Raw genomic sequence first — 24,169 nt, 5'->3', positions numbered from 1 at the left:
AACGAAGACCCGCGTGGAGTAGCTCAGGGTCTTCCACAAAGACCCGGGGCTCGTGTGCCGCGGGAGCGTCAGGAACGTCCCGCTGCCCCTCACGGCCAGGCTCCCAGCAGCGGACGGAAACTGGCCGGGGGAACTCAAGAGCGAATCTCGGGCCTCAGAGCGGCGCAGGGCCGGGGAGAGGCTGGACGAAAGGGCCCCTAACTGGTGCAGGCTCTCACAGCCTGCTCGGACCGCGCCTTCGTCTCACCCGCCCCTGCGAGCCCCGCGGCGCGGGCGAACAGGCGGACTCGTGGATCAGCCTGACGGGGACGGGGTTCCGGGCCGCACTGCGCATGCCCTGCAGTCATGGTTGGCGGAGGCGGTGGTTCGCGGCGGCGCGCTGCGCGCGGCGGTAATTAGTAATTGTCCTCCTGCTCCTGGGAGGCGAGGCGCGTGGGGCGCGGCTTCCCGGTGGCTGCGCGGCGGTACCCCAGCCCGGCCCGAGGGGCAGCCGGGCAGATGAGACCGCCGCTTCTCCGTGCCCTGTAGAGGCTTCTGAGACAGAAGCACGGACCGGTTCCGAGCCCTCCGGACCGCCCGCGGGGAACTGAACCGGCGCGCGGGGCCGGGCCGTGGGACGGCGAGGCCGCGGAGAGGTGAGTCCCGCAGGTCCGGGAGGGGACAGCGGAGAGGGGGAACCTCGCGGTCCGTGGAGGCCGGACTTCCCAGTTTCGGGTGCATAGATGGGTTTCGGAGTCCAGCGGAGGACTTTCGGAGGAAACGGTCTGTCCTGTTCATCTCATATTCGAGGAAGGTACTGTCGTGTTTGAAAATACGAAAGCCTTTGGAAGCAGTTTTGTGCCCTTTTTTCCCGTTTTCTCCACTCTCCCCTTTTTCCAGGCCCTTGTCTTTAGGTTTTCTTTTTTCTTCAACACACGCTGACTTGTAGGGAAGAACCGGCGGCTGGTCCTTGACCGCCCTAAGTAAGCATCCTCCCGGGAGAAAGGCATGGAGCTGCTCTCTGAGCCACCCGTTTGTGTTTGTCCCCACCCACTCTGGTCCTTGACTTTCTCTTCTGCGAATGATTTCTTAATCTTTATCCTTTGCATATTAACTGAATTCCCAAAACTTCAGGCCCGGAAAATTGTTCTTTGAGGAGTCTAGCTAGCCCTGTAAGGTGCTAGCCCTCCTAGCACCAGCTTTTCCTGGTGCAGGAGACGGCTGAAAGTGGTAGAACTAAGTTACCCCGTCCTTGCTCTCTAGCTCTAGAACCGACCTCCACCTCTTTGGCTGAAGGCAGGTGAATTTGGTCACAGTCAGCATCCATCATTGGTGCTGGACATCTGGGTCCTGAGATATCAGTCCTTCTGCTTATCTGGACTATACCTTCCCTTGTTTAACTGAGTTCTGCTTTTCAAGGCTCGATTTTTTTTTTTTTAATGGGATTTTTTTTTAAGATTTAAATCTCTACACCCAACTTGGGGCTGAAACCTACAACCCTGAAATCAAGAGCCACTGAGCCACCCAGGCGCCCCAAGGCTCAACTTGATTCTTTTCCTGGAGGTTAGGCCTTTGGTTCCAAATACTATTGTGTGAATGAGTGATGATAGTCCACGATAAAATTTTTACTGTTTTATAGGAACATAACGATTTTTTTAATGAAGTTTAATTAGGGGTGACACACCTGTTGGGATGAGCACTGGGTGTTGTATGGAAACCAATTTGACAATAAATTTCATATTAAAAAAAAATTAGAGGTGACATTTTGCAGTCATTCAAGAGAATGAGATCAATCTGTATGTACCAACACTGAAAGGTGTCATTTGTTGAGTGGGGGAAAGGATCCGATTTGTGTCATTAAAGGACACATCTACTTGACTATGGATAGAAAATATCCTGAGATATACAAGAAACAGGCAAAATGGGTTGCCTTTGAGGAGTGGGATTGGGAGAGAGAAGACTTAAATCGATTTGTATACAGTTAAGAAAAGTTATAAATGTGAATTCTGAGATTACTGTTTCTACTTTTTTTTTCCGATGTTAAAAGATTGTTTTATGAAAAAGAAAAAAAAAGATTGTTTTATGAAATAATAATGATGGTGGAGATAATTGGGTTTTGTTTCATTTTGAATCATTGTTCTTACCATAACAAATTACCAGTATGGCTGCAACCACATGAATCTCTCCAGTTTCTGCATTACTTGTTGCTTTCTCAGTGCTAATTATGGTCCCTTAGCACTCAATTGTTCTCCAGTTGTTTCATGTATATTCAAGGGTAGGGCCTAGAATTCTTTGTATTTTTGTATATTTCCTATATACATATATATATAGTTCTTTATATTTTCACTGTATGTAGCATTACACTAACCATACTAAATGATATTCTGTAAACCTTGATTGTTCAGTATCAATTTTCAGCATGAAATTTCTTAATTCAAATTGTTTTAAAAGTGAAAGCAAGAATTTTTTTTCTGTTTTCTCTAGGAAGGTGCAATGGCGAGGAATTTATCTGTAATCTTGATTCTGACCCTCACCCTGTCAGTCACAAATCCCCTCCACGAACTAGAACCAGCAACTGCTTTCCCTCAGACCACTGAGAAAATTATTACAAATTGGGAATCTGGCATTAACGTTGACTTGGCAGTCACCACACGGCGACATCATCTACAGCAGCTTTTCCATCGCTATGGAGAAAATAATTCCTTGTCAGTTGAAGGATTCAGGAAATTGCTTCAGAATATAGGCATAGATAAGATTAAAAAAATCCATATACACCATGACCACGACCATCACTCTGACCATGATCACCATTCTCACCGTAATCATGCTCCTTCCAGTAAAAATAATCGGAAAGCTCTTTGCCCAGACCATGAGCCTGATAGTTCGGGTAAAGATCCCAGAAACAGCCAGGGAAAAGGATCTCACCGATCAGAACATGCTAACAGTAGAAGAAATGTTTTAATCAAGGATGGTGTTACAGCTAGTGAAGTGACCTCCACTATGTATAACACTGTCTCTGAAGGAACTCACTTTCTAGAGACAATAGACACTCCAAAACCTGGAAAACTTTTCCCCAAAGATGTGAGCAGTTCTACTCCACCCAGTATCACAGAAAAAGGCCGGATGAGCCAGCTGGCCAGTAGGAAAACAAATGAATCTGTGAGTGAGCCCAGAAAAGGTTTTATATATTCCAGAAACACAAATGAAAATACTCAGGAGGTAAGATGACTGCTTTTCATTATGCCTGCTTGTTTGTCCCATCATTGCCGTTCTATCTTTAGTTGTAAGGAGTATAAAGTAAAAATAAAATGATGAATTACTGAAAAGGGAATGTCTGCTTTCTCATCCAGGCATTTGGTCCAAAAGTCCTGATCTCTACTGTGTTATAAACATTCCTGATACAAAACTTGGGGGATAGTTTTTTGGTAACGATGGTGCTGGCAGCTAAAACTATTTTCTAATAGAATTGAAAATGAGTGTGGAAATCAGTTATCAGAGTTATTTTTGGAGTAAATACCTTTAAAAGGTAGATTTTGTTCATGAAAAAGTAGAAAATGGGAGTTCACAAAAGCAGCAGTTAGAATCCATGTTTTAGGGAAAGGTGTGGCTGAAGACACAAAAGAAGGCAAGAAGAATAGTGTTACCTTTTTGGAAGAGGTATCTCTGTGGCTTGTGGAGTCCTAGCTACCAAGAACCATGTGGTGGACAAATTAAAAGTCTGGGCAGTGAGGTTCTGAATTCATGTATTTTTCTTAAACTAGACTTCCAGACTGTGCACAGTTTTCCTTGGCTGAGAGAGGTCAAGAGCAAGGAATTAGTTGGTACACATTAATGAGCAAAACTTAAAGAGCACTTCATTCAAATCATCATATGACTGTACCAATTCCAGAATAATCTTAATGGTCATTCCCATAGCAACACCGGTAATAAAGTTTGTTCTGAGTAGTATTTGCCAAGAACTGTGGGAAGTTAAAGTAACTTTACAGAAGATGAGAAACAGGTGCCATTGCCAATTTTGTGTATGTGTGAGAAGGGGCGTTCAGATTACCTAGAGGGGATTCTCTTCAAACTGAGCTTGTCGTCTAATTACGTTGTTGAAACAGCTGCCTGCTGGTACAGGTTTGTTTTATTAACCAGCCTTGCCCTCCACAAGAGTAATTGGCATAATTTAATCTCTCGTTCTTGTAGAGCTTTTGCCAGGGAGATAGAACTGAGCTAAGTTTTGCAAGTACAGTCATTGCTGGAAGAGTAACATGTTTTGGACTTGTTTAGGCCAGGTAGGGTAGCGTTAGTACTAAATCAACATATTTCTCAATCTCTGATGAGCTCCCATCTCAAAATTAAAGCTCATTTCCTTAATAGGTTTATACAATGAGTTAACAGGCTTGTGAATGTCCATTGATCCTGAAGGTTATTCCGCTCAGGGCTTTCTCTCTAGATGATTTAAACTGCTTCTCCCAAGAAGTAGGCAGAAGAAGTGGGACACCACCATTGTCACACAGTATCACCAAGAAGCTTGAGGCAAGTTCCAAAGTACTCAGAACAACAGTTGATGCTAATGGGTTGACTTGAAAAAATAAGGAAGTAGCTTCAGTGTGGAAAGGGTGTTGTATCATCAGACAATTTTTTTGGATTGTCTAATGGGAATGCTTTCTGGTGATTTTCACTGCTTTGTTTCCCACAGTGTTTCAATGCGTCCAAGTTACTCACGTCTCATGGCATGGGCATCCAGGTTCTGCTGAATGCAACAGAGTTCAACTATCTCTGCCCAGCCATCATCAATCAAATTGACGCTAGATCGTGTCTAATTCATACAACGAGTGAAAAGAAAGCTGAAATCCCTCCAAAGACCTATTCTTTACAAATAGGTAGGGTAGCCTTTCTTATGTAAAGATAATTTCAAGTAGGTGTACTTATGTTGTTCTTTTCCCTATATTGACATGAAGCCATTCATTTTTCAGCCTGATCTTAATTGTTCTCTGCCCTGAGTGTGAACAAAGCAAGTTGGTTAGCCTTGCCTTAAAAACAAAAATATACTGTAAGTGAGGACATCCCGCAGGGCCATCCAAAATTTGGGCTTTTTCTATGTTGTCACACTGTTTCAGAAGGTCAGAGTTAATATCTGCTGTTTAGGAGCCTAATGGTATGTTCTTATTAATAAATTAATAAACTAGGATAAGTTCTGCTCTACTGTAGACCTGTGTTGCTCAAAAAGTATGGTGAATAGTTGCTTTGTTCACTAAAGAAATTATTGAATTCCTGGTTTCCTTCTCTTTCTTTCATTCTTTCTTTTCTTTTCTTTTTTTTTTTTTTTTTTTTTAACTCTTCTCCCTTTCATAATTTAGCTGTATGGGAGTTGAAAAGCTCAGTTCCCAAATGATGTAGAAATCATCGTTGGTAGCAGTATTCTGCCCTCTTTTCACCCCCATCTGAAAGAGCTTTCCACTAGACTTACATTCTTTACCAGGAGGGTTCAGTCAGATTGTTGATTTGAGCCAGCAGCAGGTTTCTTGGTTATTGCTCTATTACCACAGCCCTCTTCCACTGAGTTTGTATTTCTTTACTTAAGAAATGCAACTTGGGGGGGCGCCTGGGTGGCGCAGTCGGTTAAGCATCCGACTTCAGCCAGGTCACGATCTCGCGGTCCGTGAGTTCGAGCCCCGCGTCAGGCTCTGGGCTGATGGCTCAGAGCCTGGAGCCTATTTCCGATTCTGTGTCTCCCTCTCTCTCTGCCCCTCCCCCGTTCATGCTCTGTCTCTCTCTGTCCCAAAAATAAATAAACGTTGAAAAAAAAAAAAAATTAAAAAAAAAAAAAGAACTGCAACTTGGGGCGGGGTGGGGGGTGGGGGGCGGTGAGGTGGTGCCCGGGTGGCTCAGTTGAGTGTCTGCCTTCAGCTTGGATCATGATCTCACAGTTCATGAGTTCAAGCCCCACATCAGGCTCTCTGCTGTCAGTACAGAGCCTGCTTCAGATCCTCTGTCCTCCTCTCTCTCTGCCCCTGCCTCCCTCTTTCTCTCTCTTCGAAAATAAATGGATAAACTTCAAAAAAAAAAAAAAAAAAAGATTAAGAAATGCAACTTGGGGGTGCCTGGTGGCTTAGTTGGTTAAGCATCCAAATCAAATCAATTTCGGCTTATGTCATGATCTCAAGGTTTTTGATATCGAGCCCCACGTCTCATTGGGCTCTTCACTGACAGCATGGAGCCTGCTTGGAAATTCATTCATTGTCTCTCTCTCTCTCTCTCCCCCGACCCCCCCCCCCCCGCCCGTCTCACCCTCTCCCCACCCCTGCTTGTGTGCATGCGTGCTCTCTCTCAAAATAAATAACTTTTAAAAAACTCTTCAAAGTTTAACAATTATATAATTTTCCTTTTGCTGTGTTTTATTTGACAGCCTGGGTTGGTGGCTTTATAGCCATTTCCATCATCAGTTTCCTGTCCTTGCTGGGCGTTATCTTAGTGCCTCTCATGAATCGGGTGTTTTTCAAGTTTCTCCTAAGTTTCCTTGTGGCACTGGCTGTCGGGACATTGAGTGGTGATGCTTTTTTACACCTCCTCCCACATGTAAGTACAGTCGCTTGTCTTATTAGTATATTGTATTATTCAACATTGAAAAAATTCAAGAACTTTTGGTTTGTACTAGAATTCTTTGTGTTGGTATATATAAAAGGTTAGATATTTGGTTTAGAAGAGTTGATTTTAAAATACATTTGCTGGAGGGGCGCCTGGTTGGCTCAGTCGGTAGAGCATCTGACTTGGGCTCAGGTCATGATCTCGCAGTTCACGAGTTCAATCCCCACATCGGGCTCTGTGCTGACAGCTCAGAGCCTGGAGCCTGCTTTCGATTCTGTGTCTCCCTCTCTCTCTGCCCCTCCCCTGCTCATCCTCTGTCCCTCTCTGTCTTTTAAAGTAAAATAAAACGTTGAATAAATAAATAAAATATATTTGTGGCAGTGCCTGGCTGGCTCAGTCAGAAGAACATGCAACTCTTGATATCAGGGTTGTGAGTTCAAGACCCATTTTGGTTGTAGAAATTACTTAAATAAAACTTAAAAAAAATTTTTTTTAGGGGTGCCTGGGTGATTCAGTCAGTTAAGCATCCGACTTTGGCTCAGGTCATGATCTCATGGTTTGTGAGTTTGAGCCCCACGTCAGCTCTGTGCCGACAGCTCAGAGTCTGAAGCCTGCTTCAGATTCTGTGTCTCCTTCTCTGCCCCTCCACAACTCACGCTCTATCTCTTTCAAAAATGAATAAACATTTTAAAAAAATGTTAAAAAAATTTTTTTAATAAAATTTAAAAAAAAACTGGTAACTGAAAGCTGCATTTTTGTTCTAGATCTGCATATATGTTCATGGTTTGTTTTTTGCTTTTTTTCTTTAAGGGACTTTATTAAATAAAGAATTTAACTTTTTGGACCCAGTTAATAGAAGGAGACAGATTCTGCTCAGATATTATTACTGTGATAGATTGCAACGTGAATTATCTGCTTACATTAGTGTATTTGCCACAGAAATATAAACTGATTCTCTGTGTACTCAAGAAACGAATTTTCCTTGAGAGTTGAATTTATGAGATTCACACTCATTGACACAAGTAAATTCTTAAATTATGTAAAGTTTATTTGATAGCTCCATTAAATACTTAAAATAATAGGATCTCATCCTTTAAATTTTCCTCAGAGGTTCATAGGTAAGCAGGGAAAAAATCATTCCTAGAGTACTACATATATTTTGCTGTGATAAGTTCCCCGGGCCCCAGAAGGCACTTGTTCAGGAATACCTGCTGCACCAAGCAGCTGATGCGTAGGGTGCCCCGTGCCCCGCCCCCATCTTTTCTCGGCTGGTGTGCTCCACACTCAGTTGCCTGACGCGCAGTGGTGGCAGTTCCTACCGCACCCAGCTGCAGACTGCTGGGGCCACACACCTGGATCTCAGGTACCTGCCAGGGCCCGTGATACACACGGGGCTTCTTGTAACCACAGTGATAGGACTAGTGTGGGCTTTTTCAGTTTGGAGTGTAGACAGTAAACACTGTATGTCTGTTAAATCTGGCAGTTCCCTGCTATTTGTGGCCCCGGTCACTTGTCAAACATTGAAAATACCCGTTACCTATGTGAGAGTTACTAAGGAAGGTATCTGTCTTCACACTAAACAAATGCAGTCTTGTTAAGTGCCTTAGCACATGGTACATTAAGATCTAAATTGCTAGCTGACTGCGGGTCATTTTTTTTTCATGTGTTGAACTTCCCTCTGAGCTCTGAAGTATCCCATTACTTGACTAATTCTGAATGTTTTCGTATTTGACCTTATTATCTTGGCCAGTTTTTCTGACACGTGTGAAACTAATGAATTTATAAAACACACATTGTTTTCCCTGTAGTCTCACGCAAGTCACCAGCACAGTCACAGCCATGAAGAACCAGCAATGGAAGCGAAGAGAGGGCCACTTTTCAGTCATCTGTCTTCTGAAAACATAGAAGAAAGTACCTATTTTGATTCCACGTGGAAGGGTCTGACAGCTCTGGGTGGCTTGTATTTCATGTTTCTCGTCGAACATGTGCTCACATTGATCAAGCAATTTAAAGATAAGAAGAAAAAGGTAAGAAAAAGTACTGTGTACTTACTATACATCAGACATTTATTTGAGTAGTAGTCTAACTAGACTGTTAGCTGAGCTTGTCCAGGGGGTGTGATCTTCATTTGAGAGGAGTTCAGTACCCTGAGATAATTTTTGTTCCCAGAGGCATTCATATTATTGATAACCCGGGAGTTCTCTATTTTCAGTGTTCCTTTCAAACTCAGGCGAGGGTAAGAACTGCAAAGGATGAACATCTGTATAAACGACCAAACAAGACACAAGCAGAGCCTTAAAGCCTTAAAGGTCAGAAGCATCACAATTATGGCCTTTATAGTGGCAATGGTTTCACGGGGATATATACCCAAGTTCATTGATTTATATACTTTAAATATGCACAGTTTTCAGTGTCAATCATACCTGTCAGTAAAGGTTTGCTTGTGTTTTTTTAAAGAAGCATTATGGATACACTGTTGGTATTTATTGGTAGTTAGCGTTAACTGCTTGATTAACTTTATTCACCCAGTAGCTGAATATTCTGTTGCATTTAAGAGGGTTTGTGACTTTCACAGTCTTGTCCTTTGCAAATTGACACCAGAAAGTAGTATGAAGGCAAACAGTAGGCTCCTTATCTCTGGTAAAAACACCCAATGTGTCGCCTGTGGTTATCTGCCACCTCTCGTCTGATGTGACCAGGCAAGTCAGTCAAAAGACTGTCTTTGTGGAAACTTGTAAAAATGGCACATACACATCTTAGATGTCTTAATTAATATAAAACATTCATACATTCATATTCTGGTCATTTGATGTTGACCAAGATTTTGAGTTGGAGTTCCATATGACCATTGTTTTCCTATAGCCATGCGACTTCATCCACAATCTCCAATTTCAGTTTCTCTCAAGTTGAGCAAGAGGTTATACGTTAGCAAAGCTATTCGAAGGTAGAGTTTAGGTTTTGTAAATTTTTAAAGTTTTATGCAGTGGTTGCTTTACATAACTTGATAGTCTTTTTTTTTTTTTTTTTTTTTTTAAGCACCTTGCCTTTGAATCTTTCTTTTTTTTTTTTTTTTTTAATTTTTTTTTCAACGTTTATTTATTTTTGGGACAGAGAGAGACAGAGCATGAACGGGGGAGGGGCAGAGAGAGAGGGAGACACAGAATCGGAAACAGGCTCCAGGCTCTGAGCCATCAGCCCAGAGCCCGACGCGGGGCTCGAACTCACGGACCGCGAGATCGTGACCTGGCTGAAGTCGGACGCTTAACCGACTGCGCCACCCAGGCGCCCCAGCCTTTGAATCTTTCAAAAGCATTCAACTTAAGGTTTCACAGATGTACCTATTCTCACCATCATTTCACAATTTGAGCTGTACGTAATTTGTGCAATTACAATAACAAGTGTAACTGGCATGAAGAGGTTTGAAAACGAACATAGTTGTTCTTGCTGAACACAGAGCTCCCTGTGGGAAACGAGTGCGTGTATGACCAGGAGAGTGCCTCGTTCATCCTGTGACTATTTGCCCCGATAGATTTGACATCCACTAAAATCTCAAGCTACAAATTTTGAGCCTTCTCCTTGCTGGACCTAAATTTAGTGGAAAGAAAGGAAGTAAGAATAGCAAGAATAGCTTGTTCATTCTTAATCCAGGAGTCCTCTTCCACGTTCCCATCGTCCCAGGCACTTCCCTGGGACTAATTTGAGGATATATCCTACTTGTTTACATTCTTTGGAATTCTTTCCTTAGAAAAACAAATGATCCTTTTTAGTTTTCTTTTGGAAGAGGTGGGGTTTCGAGGTCTGTTTGTATTGTTGTCTCCCTGGTTCAAATGCCATCATTTCTTTAACATTCTAATTTCAATTTAGCTTTCAAATTTACCTAAAGATAGCTTTTCTTTAATCTGGTACTCTTTAATATGAGACTCTTAAGAAGTAGGTTCTCTCTTATTTAATAGAGAACAATTATTTTTAAACTCCAGGTTATAATTCAGTAAGTTGTGAAATCAGTCTTCTGTCATCACCAATGTTTTTAAATTATTTTTATGTTTATTCATCTTAGAAAAAGCACAAGTGGGAGAGGATCAGAGAGAAGGAGAGACAGAATCCCAAGCAGGCTTGGCACCATCAGAGCAGAGCCCGATGTGGGGTTCACACCCATAAACCATGAGATCATGACCTGAGCCAAGATCAGGAGTTGGACATTTAACTGACTGAGCCACCCAGGCGCCCCATGACCAATGTTTTTAAATGCATCAGTGATATTACGGTGTATTATGTCTTTTACTATGTACACATTACTTTGGCTTGTAGTCAAAGAAGCTTGATGATATCTTTTCTAAAATAGTTTCTACTGGAATATAAACTGTTAAGACCCAGGAGCTCTGCCACATCTCCAATGCCTAGAATGCCATCTGGCACATAATAGATACTTAACAAATATTTGTTGAACGTATAACAAACATTAAATAAAAACTCTCCATTATATGGTGAGTGTTGAGAGCTTCTTCAGCCTCATAACAGGACATTTTACCTAGCATTTTCCTTAAGACATCCATTCTGTACTCTGGACGATTCCATATATCATACTATGTATGTCAATCTGAAATCTCTATATGCAGACTAGGTTACATCTCATACTTTATAGATAGTTGGGCCTTTATAATAAGTTCAACATCAAAACCTTTTTTCTACCAGTGAAGGTTATTGCTTACTCTAGGAACCTGTAAGTCATCTATAACATCTCCCTTATCCTCATATCCAAGCTAGGTTTATTAAGTACATCCACAGTCTTTCAGTTTCTCTCCCTCTTCTTTGCTATCATGCTGGTCTAAACCATGCTTATCTCCTACCTAGGTGTTAGCAGTCACTTCCTAACTGGACTGTCTACATTATTTTATTGTTTTCTTCTCCCAGTCCAGAACAGAGCAGGCAAAGTGATTTGTTTAAATGGAAAATCTGGTGAAGTTGTAACCACCACTGAAAATCCTTCCAGTGACTTGTTGATACTTTCAGGACAGAGTCCACACTTTTAACTTGATTTGCATTGTCTAGGTCTCTTTCTGCCACCCAGCCTCCTCTCTAGCCCCGTCTCTGACCTACTAAGCCCCAACCACCTTACGTTGCTTTCATTTGTGGGGTGGGGTGGGGCTGGCCCCTTCCTGTTGTAGGGCCCTCCCACCTGCTTTTTTCCCTGCCTGGAATACATCCACCTCTGCACCTCCACAGCCACCCCACCCCCCACAAACTCCTGCTTTCTTTAGGTCTTGGTATAAGTATCACTTTCTCAAGGAAGCCTGTCCTGGAACTTAGTTGTGTCTTGTTATACACTCTCATAGCACTATATGTCTTTCCTTTATAAAACATATCGAAAATAGCAATTGAAGAGTTGTTTAATCATTGTATCTGTGCAATCTCCCTTCCCGTGGGTGATAAGCTCCATGAAAACGGAGACCAGGCATATCTTGTTTTATGCTATATTGCCAGCACTTAGCATAGGGAACATTATGGGTCCCCAATACTTACAGAATGAAAGAATTGGTTAAACTGTAGGTTCTAGGGTGAGTCATTGCCCAATAAGAAAGCATTAACTGAAGTGATATAAAATATCCTGAATTCATTTCTTGTCACAAATATTGAAGTACTTTCTCTGTTTAAGGCATTAAGCTAGGGGTAGGTATAAAGATATGTCTGTGGAGACTCCTGGGTAGCTCAGTCTAAGCATCTGACTCTTGATTTCAGCTCAGGTCATGATCTCAGCATTCTTGAGATCAAGCCCCGTGTCCAGCTCTGTGCTGACAGGGCAGAACCTGCTTGGATTGTCTGTCTGTCTGTCTGTCTGTCTCTCTCTCTCTCTCTTTCTCTGTGTGTCAAAATAGATAATCATTAAAAAAAAAAAAGACGTGGGGGCCTGGGTGGCTCAGTCAGTTAAGCGTCCAACTTCAGCTTATGATGCTGACAGCTCAGATCCTGGAGTCTCGGATTCTGTGTCTCCCCCTGTTGCCAACCCCCATCTCAAAATTAAATAAGACATTAAAAAAAAAAAAAAATGGGAGCACTTGGGTGGCTCAGTTGGTTGAGCGTCCGACTTTGACTCAGGTCATGATCTCACGGTTCATGGGTTCAGGCCCCATGTCAGGCTCTGTGCTGACAGCTCAGGGCCTGGAGCCTGCTTCAGATTCTGTGTCTCCCTCTCTCTCTGCTCCTCCCCTGCTCACACTCTTGTCTCTCTCTCAAAAATAAAGATTTAAAAAAATTTTTTTTAAAAAGATGTGTCTGTGTGCTTGCCTTTAAAAATGTATAAGAATGTACAGATATTTTATATGTTGTCACCAGAATGAAATCTCAGGTCCAGTAGTAATTAAGTCATATTCAAAAGTACTGCAAATAAGAAATCTATTATTTGTGTGACAGTTTTGAATACTGAATATTGACAGATGTTGAATGTCATTTTGAATATTACCTTCTACATGAGTAAATCATGCATAGGCACCAATGTTCAAATGGTGACCATTATGCTTGGGCTCAGAGGTAAGGATAATATCTCAAGCATGGTATTGAGGTGGTTAAAAAACCTAATGATAAGTTTAAGGCCAACCAGTAGAGATTTGTTGAAAAAAAGAAAGCTGGGGGCGCCTGGGTGGCTCAGTTGGTTGAGTGTCCGACTTCGGCTCGGGTCATGATCTCACAGTTCGTTAGTTCGAGCCCCGCGTCGGGCTCTGTGCTGACAGCTCGGAGCCTGGAGCCTGCTACTTGTTCTGTGTCTCCCTCTCTCTCTGCTCCTCCCCTGCTCACATGCTGTCTCTCTCTCTCTCAAAAATAAGTAAAGATTTAAAAAAAATTTTAAATAAAAAAAGAAAGCTTGTTAATGGTGTTTTATTACAGGAAAAGTATTTTAGTTTTAATAGGAAATACTTAATCAGTGTTATAGTATACTTTCAGGTTATAAAAAGTATGGGAAATATGTGGTTTCAGTGTCCAAAAGAGGAATGGAGAGAGAACCAAGTAGTTGGTTAGCAGCTCACTAAATGCTGGAGAAAATGTCTCTAGTTGATTCCAAATTGATAGCCTGGGGCAGAGTTCAATTTTAATGTGTGTATGAATCATCTGGGCATCTAGTTAAAATCCCTATGCTGATTCATTAGGTCTGGGGTGTGGCCCAAGATTGTTCATTTCTAACAGGCTCCCAGAGCACACTTAAAAGTAGATGACATGGGGGACATTGAGAAAGATGACTATGTGATTTTGCAACATTTCCTATTGGAGCTTTGACACTTCACCTTTCTGAGCAGTTATTATGTCTAGAACACACTACTAGGTGCTGTATAAATTAACTATAGGCCCTGCCTGCCTTTGGATGACTTTTATTCCAGTAAAGTTCGTTTACTGTGTTGTCTTTTTCTGAATCTTTTGCTTAACTGTTTGTTTACAGTTGTACACCTAAGCAAGTCAACTGTTTTAAAGTATGGCTTTCCCTTGCCATTTTAGAATCAGAAAAAACCTGAAAATGATGATGATGTGGAGGTTAAGAAGCAGCTGTCCAAGTATGAATCTCAACTTTCAACAAATGAGGAGAAAGTAGATGCAGACGATCGTAAGTCTTAACACATCTGAGGGCTGGAGGTAGTCGATTGCTCCGTGATTTACAGGTAGCTTAGACTATCTGGAAGAAAAGGGTCTATGTCCCTTTTTAAATGTTTTCTTTTTTACTTTTGAAATATCTTACACCTTTTCTTCTTAATTGTAAGTTGTTTATATTATATTTATTTTTCCAGAGGTAAATTCAGACATACAGAGAAGTTTCAAGAATAATACAAAGAATTTCTGTATCTCTTTCGTATATTCCCCAGTTATTTTACCTACGTTTATCATTCTGTTTCTCTGTGAGTACACATACACAATTTTTTGCTAAACCATTTGAAAGTAAGTTACAGATGAGATGTCTGTGTATCCCCAGATGCTCAGTATGTTTTTTTTTTTTTTTTTTTAAGAAAAAGGATACTGTGTTCTATAACCACAGTTCAGTTACTGAAATCAGGAAATTAATGCTGATACTATGCCATTATCTAGTCTCTGTAGATATCACTCATGTTTTTCCAGTTGTCTTAATGACTCCTTTATATTCTCCCTCCACCCAAAGAAAAAATTGGTCCAGAGTATAATCCAGAATCAAATGTTGCGTCTAGTTGTCCCCCACTTGGGGTTTCTCTCTTTTTTTTTTTTTTTTTTTATGATTAATTGATCATTTTGGGCAGGAATACCACAACGTGATATTGTATCCTTTTCAGTGACATGATGTGCCACCTAACATGATGCTCCACTGTAAAGTTCCTATTTTTCCTGTAACTTGACTATTAGCTTGGCATTTCTTGTTAGACAGATTGAGTTAATAAATTTTTAAACCAGACTCCTTGCCATGAACTCTCTTTCATTGTTCATTGTGTCCAGTTTCACTGGCCTTCTTTTCATTCTGTGAGCACACCAGGTTTTATCTCGGAGCCTTGCATTCGCTGTTGTTTCTTCTTGAAAGCCTCTTAATCAGATCTTCACACAAATTCCTTCTCCCATCATTTGGGGGTCAGAGGCCTTCCTTGATCACCAAAAGACAAAGGTTTCCTGGTCACTGTCCTTCACATTAACCTTTTCTGTTTTTTTCCATGCTTTCTGGTGCCTTAAATGACCTTATTTATACATGTGTTTCCTTATCAAATATGGCTGTCACCCCACAAGAACGTAACTTCCTTGAAGGTAGAGACCTTGTCATGCTCCATTCCATCCCCAGTGCCCAGCAGGGTACTGGCCAGTGTAGGTGCTCACTACATAGTTGCCAGCTGACAAAGGACAAAAAACTACTTTTTTGCTACCACCTACTTGTAAGGTTTCCTGTCCACCCTTTGTTTTTTCACATGTTTTTTTCTCTAAAGAGTAAGTGAAATGTTCTTGCTCTTTTTGTTGTGTCTCTTCTCTCTTCAGCCTTTTTAATGGAGTCCAGTGAAATATGTAACATTGAGCAGAGATAGCTGCCCTAGGATTGGACCACAGGGTCAGAATGTTCCCAAGAAAAGTGTCATCAGTGGACAAGACAAAGAGAAAAAAACAAAACTTTATTGTTGCAGTTTAATTTACTTCTCTTTGCACAATAAATGGTCCTTGGTGATAATTGTATTTCAAATACAGTACTTGTTTTTCCTTGAACTTTGCCCTCAAAACAGAAGAAGTTGGATGATAGGATTAAGCATGTTTTTTATTTCCAAATTTCAATATTTTTCTTAAATGTTTTTCTAAAGTATGTGGTGCTTTTTTTTTTTTTTTAATTTTTTTTTTTTTTTCAACGTTTATTTATTTTTGGGACAGAGAGAGACAGAGCATGAATGGGGGAGGGGCAGAGAGAGAGGGAGACACAGAATCGGAAACAGGCTCCAGGCTCTGAGCCATCAGCCCAGAGCCTGACACGGGGCTCGAACTCACGGACCGCGAGATCGTGACCTGGCTGAAGTCAGACGCCCAACCGACTGCGCCACCCAGGCGCCCCTGTGGTGCTTTTATAATCAGGAAAACAGTCATCTTTCAAAAATGTAAGGAGGCAGATATTACACTGTTTTTTCTTTTTCAAGTTTTTATTTAAATTCCAGTTAGTTAACAAACAAACGTAAGAAGGCAGAAGAAATCAAGGAAGAATCTGAGCGGTTGTTATTGAAGGCTAAAGTTTAAAATCCATTCTTAATCTGTGAGACCATTTCTTAAAATTCAATAAAACCTGTTGATGTTTGTATTTTCTTCTTTCTTTCTTTCTTAATTTACATCCAAGTTAGTTGGCATATATTGCAATTATGATTTCAGGAGTAGAATCCCATGATTCATCCCCTACATAGAACACCCAGTGCTCATTCCAACAAGTATCTCCCTTAATGCCCCTTACCCATTAGCCCATCTCCCCTCCCACGACCCCTCCAGCAAACCTCAGTTTGTTCTCTATATTTAAGAGTCTCTTCTGTTTGTCCCCTCCCTGTTTTTATGTTATTTTTGCTTCCCTTCCCTTATGTTCATCTGTTTTGTATCTTAAATTCCACATATGAGTGAAGTCCTATGATATTTTTCTTTTTCTGACTGGCTCATTTCACTTAACATAATATCCTCTAGTTGCAAATGGAAAGATTTCATTCTTTTTTGCCAAGTGATATTCTATTGTGTGTGTGTGTGTGTGTGTGTGTGTGTGTGTATACACACACCACACTTTCTTTATGCATTCATCTGTCAATGGACGTTTGGGCTCTTTCCATACTTTGGCTATTATCGATAGTGCTGCTATAAACATTGGGGTGCATGTGCCCCTTGAAAACAGCACACCCGTATTGTTTGGATAAATACCTAGCAGTGCAATTGCTGGGTTGTAGGGTAGTTCTATTTTTAATTTTTTGAGGAACCTCCATACTGTTTTCCAGAGTGGCTGCACCAGTTTGCATCCCCACCTACAGTGCAAAAGAGATCCTCTTTCTCTGCATCCTCGCCAACATCTGTTGTTGCCTGAGTTGTTAATGTTAGCTATTCTGACAGGTGTAAGGTGGTATCTCAGTGTGGTTTTGATTTGTATTTCCCTGATGATGAGTGATGTGGAGGCTCTTTTCATGTGTCAGTTAGGCATCTGGATGTCTTCTTTGGAAAAGTGTCTATTCATGTCTTTTGCCAATTTCTTCACTGGATTATTTGCTTTTTGGGTGTTGAGTTTGATACATTGTTTATAGATTTTAGATACTAACCTTTCATCTGATATGTTATTTGCAAATATTTTCTCCCATTCCTTAGGTTGCCTTTTAGTTTTGTTGTTTGTTTCCTTCACTGGCTGTGCAGAAGTTTTTATCTTGATAAGGTCCCAATAGTTCCTTTTTGCTTTTGTTTCCCTTGCCTCTGGAGATGTGTTGAGTAAGAAGTTGCTGCAGCCAAGGTCAAAGAGGTTTCTGCCTGCTTCCTCCTCGAGGATTTTGATGGCTTCCTGTCTTACGTTTAGGTCCTTCATCCATTTTGAGTTTATTTTTGTGAATGGGGTAAGAAAGTGGTCCAGGCTCATTCTTCTGCATGTCGCTGTGAAGCCTGATGATGTTTTTCATAAGCATCACTCTGTTGAGTACTTGCCATGCTCTAAGATCTTTTTGGACTTTGTCAGTGGGACTGTTTGAAATGTGTCCAGGCACATTAACAAAGTTTTCTGACTCTTTCCCAATGTCCTTTGTGTTTATTCCTAGGACCTGAAGGCTATTTACGAGCAGACTCACAGGAGCCTTCCCACTTTGATTCTCAACAGCCAGCAATCTTGGAAGAAGAAGAGGTCATGATAGCTCATGCTCATCCGCAAGAAGTCTATAATGAATATGTACCCCGAGGGTGCAAGAATAAATGCCATTCGCATTTCCATGATACCCTCGGCCAATCAGATGATCTCATTCACCATCATCATGACTATCATCATATCCTCCACCACCACCACCACCAAAACCACCACCCCCACAGCCACAGTCAGCGCTACTCTCGGGAGGAGCTGAAAGACGCCGGCATCGCCACATTGGCCTGGATGGTGATAATGGGCGACGGCCTGCACAATTTCAGCGATGGCCTGGCAATTGGTATACATCTACATAGTTGCTTGTTGTTTGACTCTGAAAATGTCACATTAAACTACCAGTCCAATTTTAACAAAGAATAGGTTGATTTTGATAAGGCTGTTAACTTCTAAGATTATCAAAATGTTATTTCTTCTGTAGCTACTTCGACAACGAAGTTCTCAATAAATATTAGGTAAGGTTAAGTGCTACAACTGCCTAGCCCATTACCTAACTTGTAACTATCAACAGTTGTTTTAATTTGCAGTCTTAAGATCAAGATCTAATGTGTACAGAGCATGTGTTTTGGTTTTGTTTTTGTTTACATTTAAGTTCCCTTATCTATAAAATAGTATTAAGGGAAGAGAATTTTCATCATCTTTTATACCAAAATCATCTTGGCATATCTGATAAGTTCAGTTACGAATCTCTATCCAAAAAACTAGTTTTTGCTATTAAATTGTTGTATCACAATCGAGAGATAATAGAATACTTATGAGTTTTAGTAACTTGATGCTGGAAGGAGCAATGGAAATGATTACTGGTTAGGCAGCTGAGGCCTGGCAAAGCGAACCACCTGCCCCAGGAGGTAGTGCTGTTGTGCAGCCGGGCAGATGCGCCCAGGCCTTGGCCCCCTGGAAGCCTGGTGCTCTCCCTCCTGTATGTACTGTGCACAGCATGAGCAGCAAAGGAGGACGTACAGGTGCTCAGTCACCCTGTATAAGCAGTCAGTTATATATGGTGTTAGCTTTTAAAATGGGGGGAGCCATTTGTCCTAGACTGTCCTTGGTAGACAATGAAAGAATGAATGTAAACAAGTCTAATTACATAGTGAATTCTTCTGAGGCCAGCGAAACATATTTGTACTCCTGACTGCTGTGTTTTCTTTTAAACCTTTTAAATCAGTTTATTTTTTACATAAATGTTTTACGTGGTTGCAGTTACTTCCCAGGTCTGTGGGAAGATCCTCTAATCACTCTGAGGCATAGGGGAACTTTCCCTTCTCTCTCGTACCTGCTTATGCTCCACTGGGAAATGTAAACCTAATGGAATGTAATCTAACATTACTTATAAAGGAGATATGGAGTACAGCTGGGAAAGTTCTGTTTATTTACGACCAGAATATGGTTCACATCTTTTACCTTGTTTTGTAAGCTGGTAAGTTGTTTTTAAAAACACCCACAATATAATGTAGCCAAACTTTCTCTGATTTTTACCCAGGGGCTGCTTTTACTGAAGGTTTATCAAGTGGTTTAAGCACTTCTGTTGCTGTGTTTTGTCACGAGTTGCCACATGAATTAGGTAAGAGAACCACATAAATGGCATTTTCCAGGGGGATGAAGTATCCTAGTATTGCTGGCTTTTGCTATTGAGAGTTCCAGCAAACTTCTTTGTAACTTTCATGCCTTCTTAGAAGTCTGCTAACCTGTCTAGCTTTCTTTTCTTAGTACAAGTTTGTCTCCAGCCAGAACTCTGACCCTATAAGTATAATTACACAATTGTCCATGTGGGGTTGCCAGAGAGAAACCTGGGTCTCCTCCCTTGTCCTCTTTCCCTACCACATTATCTTCTTACACCAGCATGCTGGTGACATCAGTGATCATTATCTTCATACCTACAATATGAATAAGACCACAGGAATAAGAGTCATCTTTTGTTAACAGAGATAAGTTGGCAAAGAGACTTGTTACAGCTGAAGAAAAGGGAAGTTGATGAATTACGTTTTGAATATTTTTCTCTTCTGTCACCAGGACTTAAAACCTTCCCAGAGTTGTTCTGGATCCCAGTTCATGTCCTTGTTTTTCTTTTTACAGACACATATTTGCACACACCTGTGATGCCATTTTCACTTTTGCTCCTTGGCATGTGTTCTGCCATTCACAAGGCCTCCCATCTGCCTACTCAATGTTTATGATCCTCAACATCTGGTTTATGTTCCACATTCTAGATCCTTCATGCTTCATTAAGCCTCTCTCAGCTATTCCTATCTTAATTTGTCTCTTTTTCTCCTTTTATAACTGGAACATTAGACTCTTTAGCTCTTAATTATAAATTGCCTTTATCATATGCTAATCATTTCATCTGTTCTCCACTCTCCTCTTCTTGATGATACAGTTACAAGCTTGTTGAAGACAGTGCAAGACCACAAATAGTAGGTTTGTGGTATTTATCATTCATCGACAAAGTGAAAGCCATAACAAAAACTGGAAAAAAATAATTTAGGGGTCCTGGGTGGCCTAGTTGGTTAAGCATCTGACTCTTGATTTCAGCTCAGTCATGATCTCAGTTTGTGAATTTGAGCCCCACATCAGGCTCTGTGCTGATAGTGTGGAGCCTGCTTGGGATTCTCTTTCCCTCTCTGCCCTCTCTCTCTCTCTCTCAAAATAAATAAATAAGCAAACAAACAATCACAAACTTAAAAACCAAAATCTTAATTTATAGAGCTGTTAGGTGATTTACACTAACACTGTTAACCCCTGGGTAATTCTTAAGTTTGCTGCTTTTTCTTTTCCCCTCAAAAAAATTAGAGAATTTTGTAAATTGGGAAATCTGTTGGGTTTGTGTCTTAAAAGTGATTTTTCATTACTTTGTCCCTTTTTGTTTTCTATGAAAGGTGACTTTGCTGTTTTACTAAAGGCTGGCATGACTGTTAAGCAGGCTGTTCTTTATAATGCTCTGTCAGCCATGCTGGCATATCTTGGAATGGCAACGGGAATCTTCATTGGTCATTATGCTGAAAATGTTTCTATGTGGATATTTGCACTTACTGCTGGCTTATTCATGTATGTTGCTCTGGTTGATATGGTAAGTTTTTAAGAAGTTTAATTATAGTGTTGATTAATGATAAAATAGAGAAAATGCTCAGTGAAACCTTATTTTTATAAAGGCTTTAGATTAAGGGGCATCTGGCTGGCTCAGTAGAGCATGTGACTCTTGATCTCAGGGTTGTGAGTTCAAGCCCCACATTGGGGATAGAGCTAACTTTTTAAATGAATAAATAATAGGGGCGCCTGGGTGGCGCAGTCGGTTAAGCGTCCGACTTCAGCCAGGTCACGATCTCGCGGTCCGTGAGTTCGAGCCCTGCGTCGGGCTCTGGGCTGATGGCTCAGAGCCTGGAGCCTGTTTCCGATTCTGTGTCTCCCTCTCTCTCTGCCCCTCCCCCGTTCATGCTCTGTCTCTCTCTGTCCCAAAAATAAATAAACGTTGAAAAAAAAAAATAAATTAAAAAAAAAAATAAATAAAATAAATAAATAAATAATAAAAAGGCTTTATATTAAATGCTGTAGTGACAAGGGAGTCTATACTTTAGTAAGGTAACATAGAAAATACAGGCTCTTTAGTTTATCTTTTTGGATTATTGATCACAAGCACATTTATCCTAATGTGTATGAGGATACACAGAAATATCTACCCCTTTCTGATGTGTCTTCTTGAAGGTAGAATCTCAGTAATCAGGTATTGAATTGTGTATAGATTTGTAGGAAACCCAGCACATGTCACATTTTGTTGGCATGCTGTGTATACTTGAGAATGTTCATAAGTTTCTTACTAATGGACAAAGGAGTTACTTTTTTTTTTTTGTCACCAAAATCCACACAATAATCCCAGCTAATCTGCCGAACTTCTATATAATGTAAGAGTTCCAGATCTCTGAACTTAGGTGAGCTATATGTCATGTTCAGTTCAGCTATACACAGTAACTGAAGCAGCATAATCAGTATAGCTCTTCATCTTATAGTGGAGCAAACTGGACCAATAAAGACTGTGGCTTGTTGAGCATACTGTGAATAATCATTATTAATTAAACTGCTGGGAGGGGTGCGTGGGTGGCTCAGTTGATTATCAAGTGTCTGACTCTTGATTTCGGCTCAGATCATGATCTCGTGGTTCATGGGATCAAGCCCTGCATTGGGTTCTGCGCTGACGGTGCACGTGCTCCGTATGCACACACTCTCTCTCAAATAAGCATAAAAAAAGATAAACTGCTGGGAAATGCTGTGTGGCAGTATTAGCTAGAGTCAACATGTCCTGTTTTAAGATCCTGTTTTAATGGGTTGACTCAGTATATCCAGCTACGTATACAACTAATATTACCGTATACTATATACTGTATACTGTTCTGTAATAAAAACAAATTTGTGGTTCTGAAAACTTAAATGTTGCCCTTTTTTTTTTCTTTAAGGTACCTGAGATGCTGCACAATGATGCTAGTGACCATGGATGTAGCCGCTGGGGATATTTCTTTTTACAGAATGCTGGAATACTTTTGGGTTTTGGAATTATGTTGCTTATTTCCATATTTGAACATAAAATTGTGTTTCGTATAAATTTCTAATTAGGGTGTAAATTCTAGAGTAGCTTAAAAAATATAGCTGTCTGTAGTTTGAATAGGTCATAGGGAAATGAGAGTTCTTACGCTGTGATACGCAGACTTTACGGTTAGTAGATTTTGTGTGTTTTTTTTAATTGAATATTTCCATTTGTTGTGCTTTATAAGGTCAGTTTTGGTGGTAACATAAAGGTACGTTTTAATATTTAAGTTATTCTGTTTTGGGAATATGAGCTGTATGTGCAATTTACCAGTTTTACCAGTTTATTGTATAAACAAGAGATTTGGCATGACATATTCTGTATATTTCAGGAAAAATGTCTTGAATCCTTTTTGTAGAACTAATCTAACACAGCAAGCTCCGTGCTGGATGTCAGGCCTCTGAAGAACTGCTGGTGTTGAGGAGCAAGGACGCACACAAAGCCTAAGATACCAATAAAGCTCGTACTGAATTTAAGCTAAGAAATAAGAAGAAGAATCTGTAAGAATAAAGAAGACACAGATGTCTTACCCAAAAAAGTCACAAAACTAGTTATAAAAGAGAAGGAAATTTTTGAATTAAAAAAAAGCAGTATTAGTATAGAGTACACATGCATAAACATTTTTGTCAGAGTAAAATAAACCACAGTGAGCACTTTTTACTAATTAAGTTGTACATTTAACTTTGTATAATAGAGAAGTCTTAAGTATATTTAATGAGCTCAAGCATATATAGCTTAACCAAGAAATTGGAATCTTAAAATATTTGTATGGAGATATACCGGATGAGTACGAGTAAGTTTATGTATGGTCAGAAAACTTGGCTGTTGAGTGTTCTGGTTATCTGGTTTGCCAGATGTCAGCATATTAGAACTTTGAGATAGGTAAAGACCTGAAAACCATTCTGAGTGTAATTTGACTTCTTGGATTCAGAAAGTACTTTGGTATCTTTCAGTGCTTCAGTGTTGTCACTTTGAGCAATTATCATGTTTATATGTAGTACTTTAGACAAACTAGGGCTGTCTGTGGCATTCTCTAGATGTTGCTTTTCTACAAAATAAATCCCCCATGTCAGCTTGGTATCAGATACCTGATTTTCTTTTCTCTCTTTTACCGTCGTAACCATTTGTAAGTATACAGTTCATTAAAGTATATTCACCCTGCTGTGCATTGGGTCTCCAGAGCTTTTTCATCTTGCAGAACTGGATCTCTACACCCACTAAATAACAACTCCTCATTTCCTCCTTCCGCAGCCCCTGGTAACCACCATTTTACTTTCATCTCTATGAATTTGAGATGTCTAATTTTAAGTACAATCCAGATTATAGTATACTTATCAACTCATTTATATTATTAGGTGGCCTTAACTCCGTTTGAAAATCTTTTCCACCAAGACAATGATCCACAGTCTGTTCCAAGCTGCCCCTAGTCTTTCTTTTATAACAACCAGGGCCTTAAGCTCGAGAAGCATTGATACCCTACGTTCTAGAAAATCAGAAGAAAATTGGACAAAACCCGATGGCCTACTGAGTCAATTGGACTATCATTTCTATTCCCCAAACCAAGTGACAGGGATGGATATGGGTAACCAGAGAATGACTTGGATTTAGGGTACCTCAAAGCATGACATGAGGCGTCTCCTCTAGTTCAATGATTACTGTGCTTCAGACTTCTGCCCACAGACCTACCTTACTGCTACTACTAAATCACTGCAAGATGA

At 40.5% G+C, this 24,169-nt stretch overlaps 1 protein-coding gene across 2 annotated transcripts; it reads left to right on the top strand.

Moving 5' to 3' along the window:
• The first annotated feature begins 522 nt into the window (after positions 1-522).
• SLC39A6 (solute carrier family 39 member 6) lies at positions 523-23,619 on the top strand. Of its 2 annotated transcripts, none has more exons than XM_045459361.1 (10): positions 523-635; positions 2,464-3,198; positions 4,664-4,847; positions 6,374-6,543; positions 8,361-8,579; positions 14,035-14,140; positions 17,787-18,164; positions 19,362-19,442; positions 20,755-20,945; positions 22,324-23,619. In XM_045459361.1, the coding sequence occupies exons 2-10, from the start codon at positions 2,473-2,475 to the stop codon at positions 22,474-22,476; spliced, it is 2,208 nt and encodes a 735-aa protein (XP_045315317.1). In that variant the 5' UTR covers positions 523-635; positions 2,464-2,472; the 3' UTR covers positions 22,477-23,619. The 2 variants fall into 2 exon arrangements, with proteins under 2 accessions (XP_045315317.1, XP_045315318.1); XM_045459362.1 differs by lacking the exon at positions 523-635 and adding an exon at positions 687-793.
• The last annotated feature ends 550 nt before the right edge of the window (positions 23,620-24,169 follow it).

This window comes from Leopardus geoffroyi, chromosome D3, assembly GCF_018350155.1.
Source record: "Leopardus geoffroyi isolate Oge1 chromosome D3, O.geoffroyi_Oge1_pat1.0, whole genome shotgun sequence".
Taxonomy (NCBI): Eukaryota; Metazoa; Chordata; class Mammalia; order Carnivora; family Felidae; genus Leopardus; species Leopardus geoffroyi.
This window is presented reverse-complemented; position numbering and strand designations above follow the sequence as displayed.

Excerpts from the sequence above, each read along its gene's own strand:
- SLC39A6 (XM_045459361.1), top strand. The coding sequence starts at position 2,473 with ATGGCGAGGAATTTATCTGTAATCTTGATTCTGACCCTCACCCTGTCA. Across the intron at positions 3,199-4,663 it reads CAAATGAAAATACTCAGGAG|TGTTTCAATGCGTCCAAGTT; the intron begins GTAAGATGACTG and ends TGTTTCCCACAG. Across the intron at positions 18,165-19,361 it reads CAGCGATGGCCTGGCAATTG|GGGCTGCTTTTACTGAAGGT; the intron begins GTATACATCTAC and ends ATTTTTACCCAG.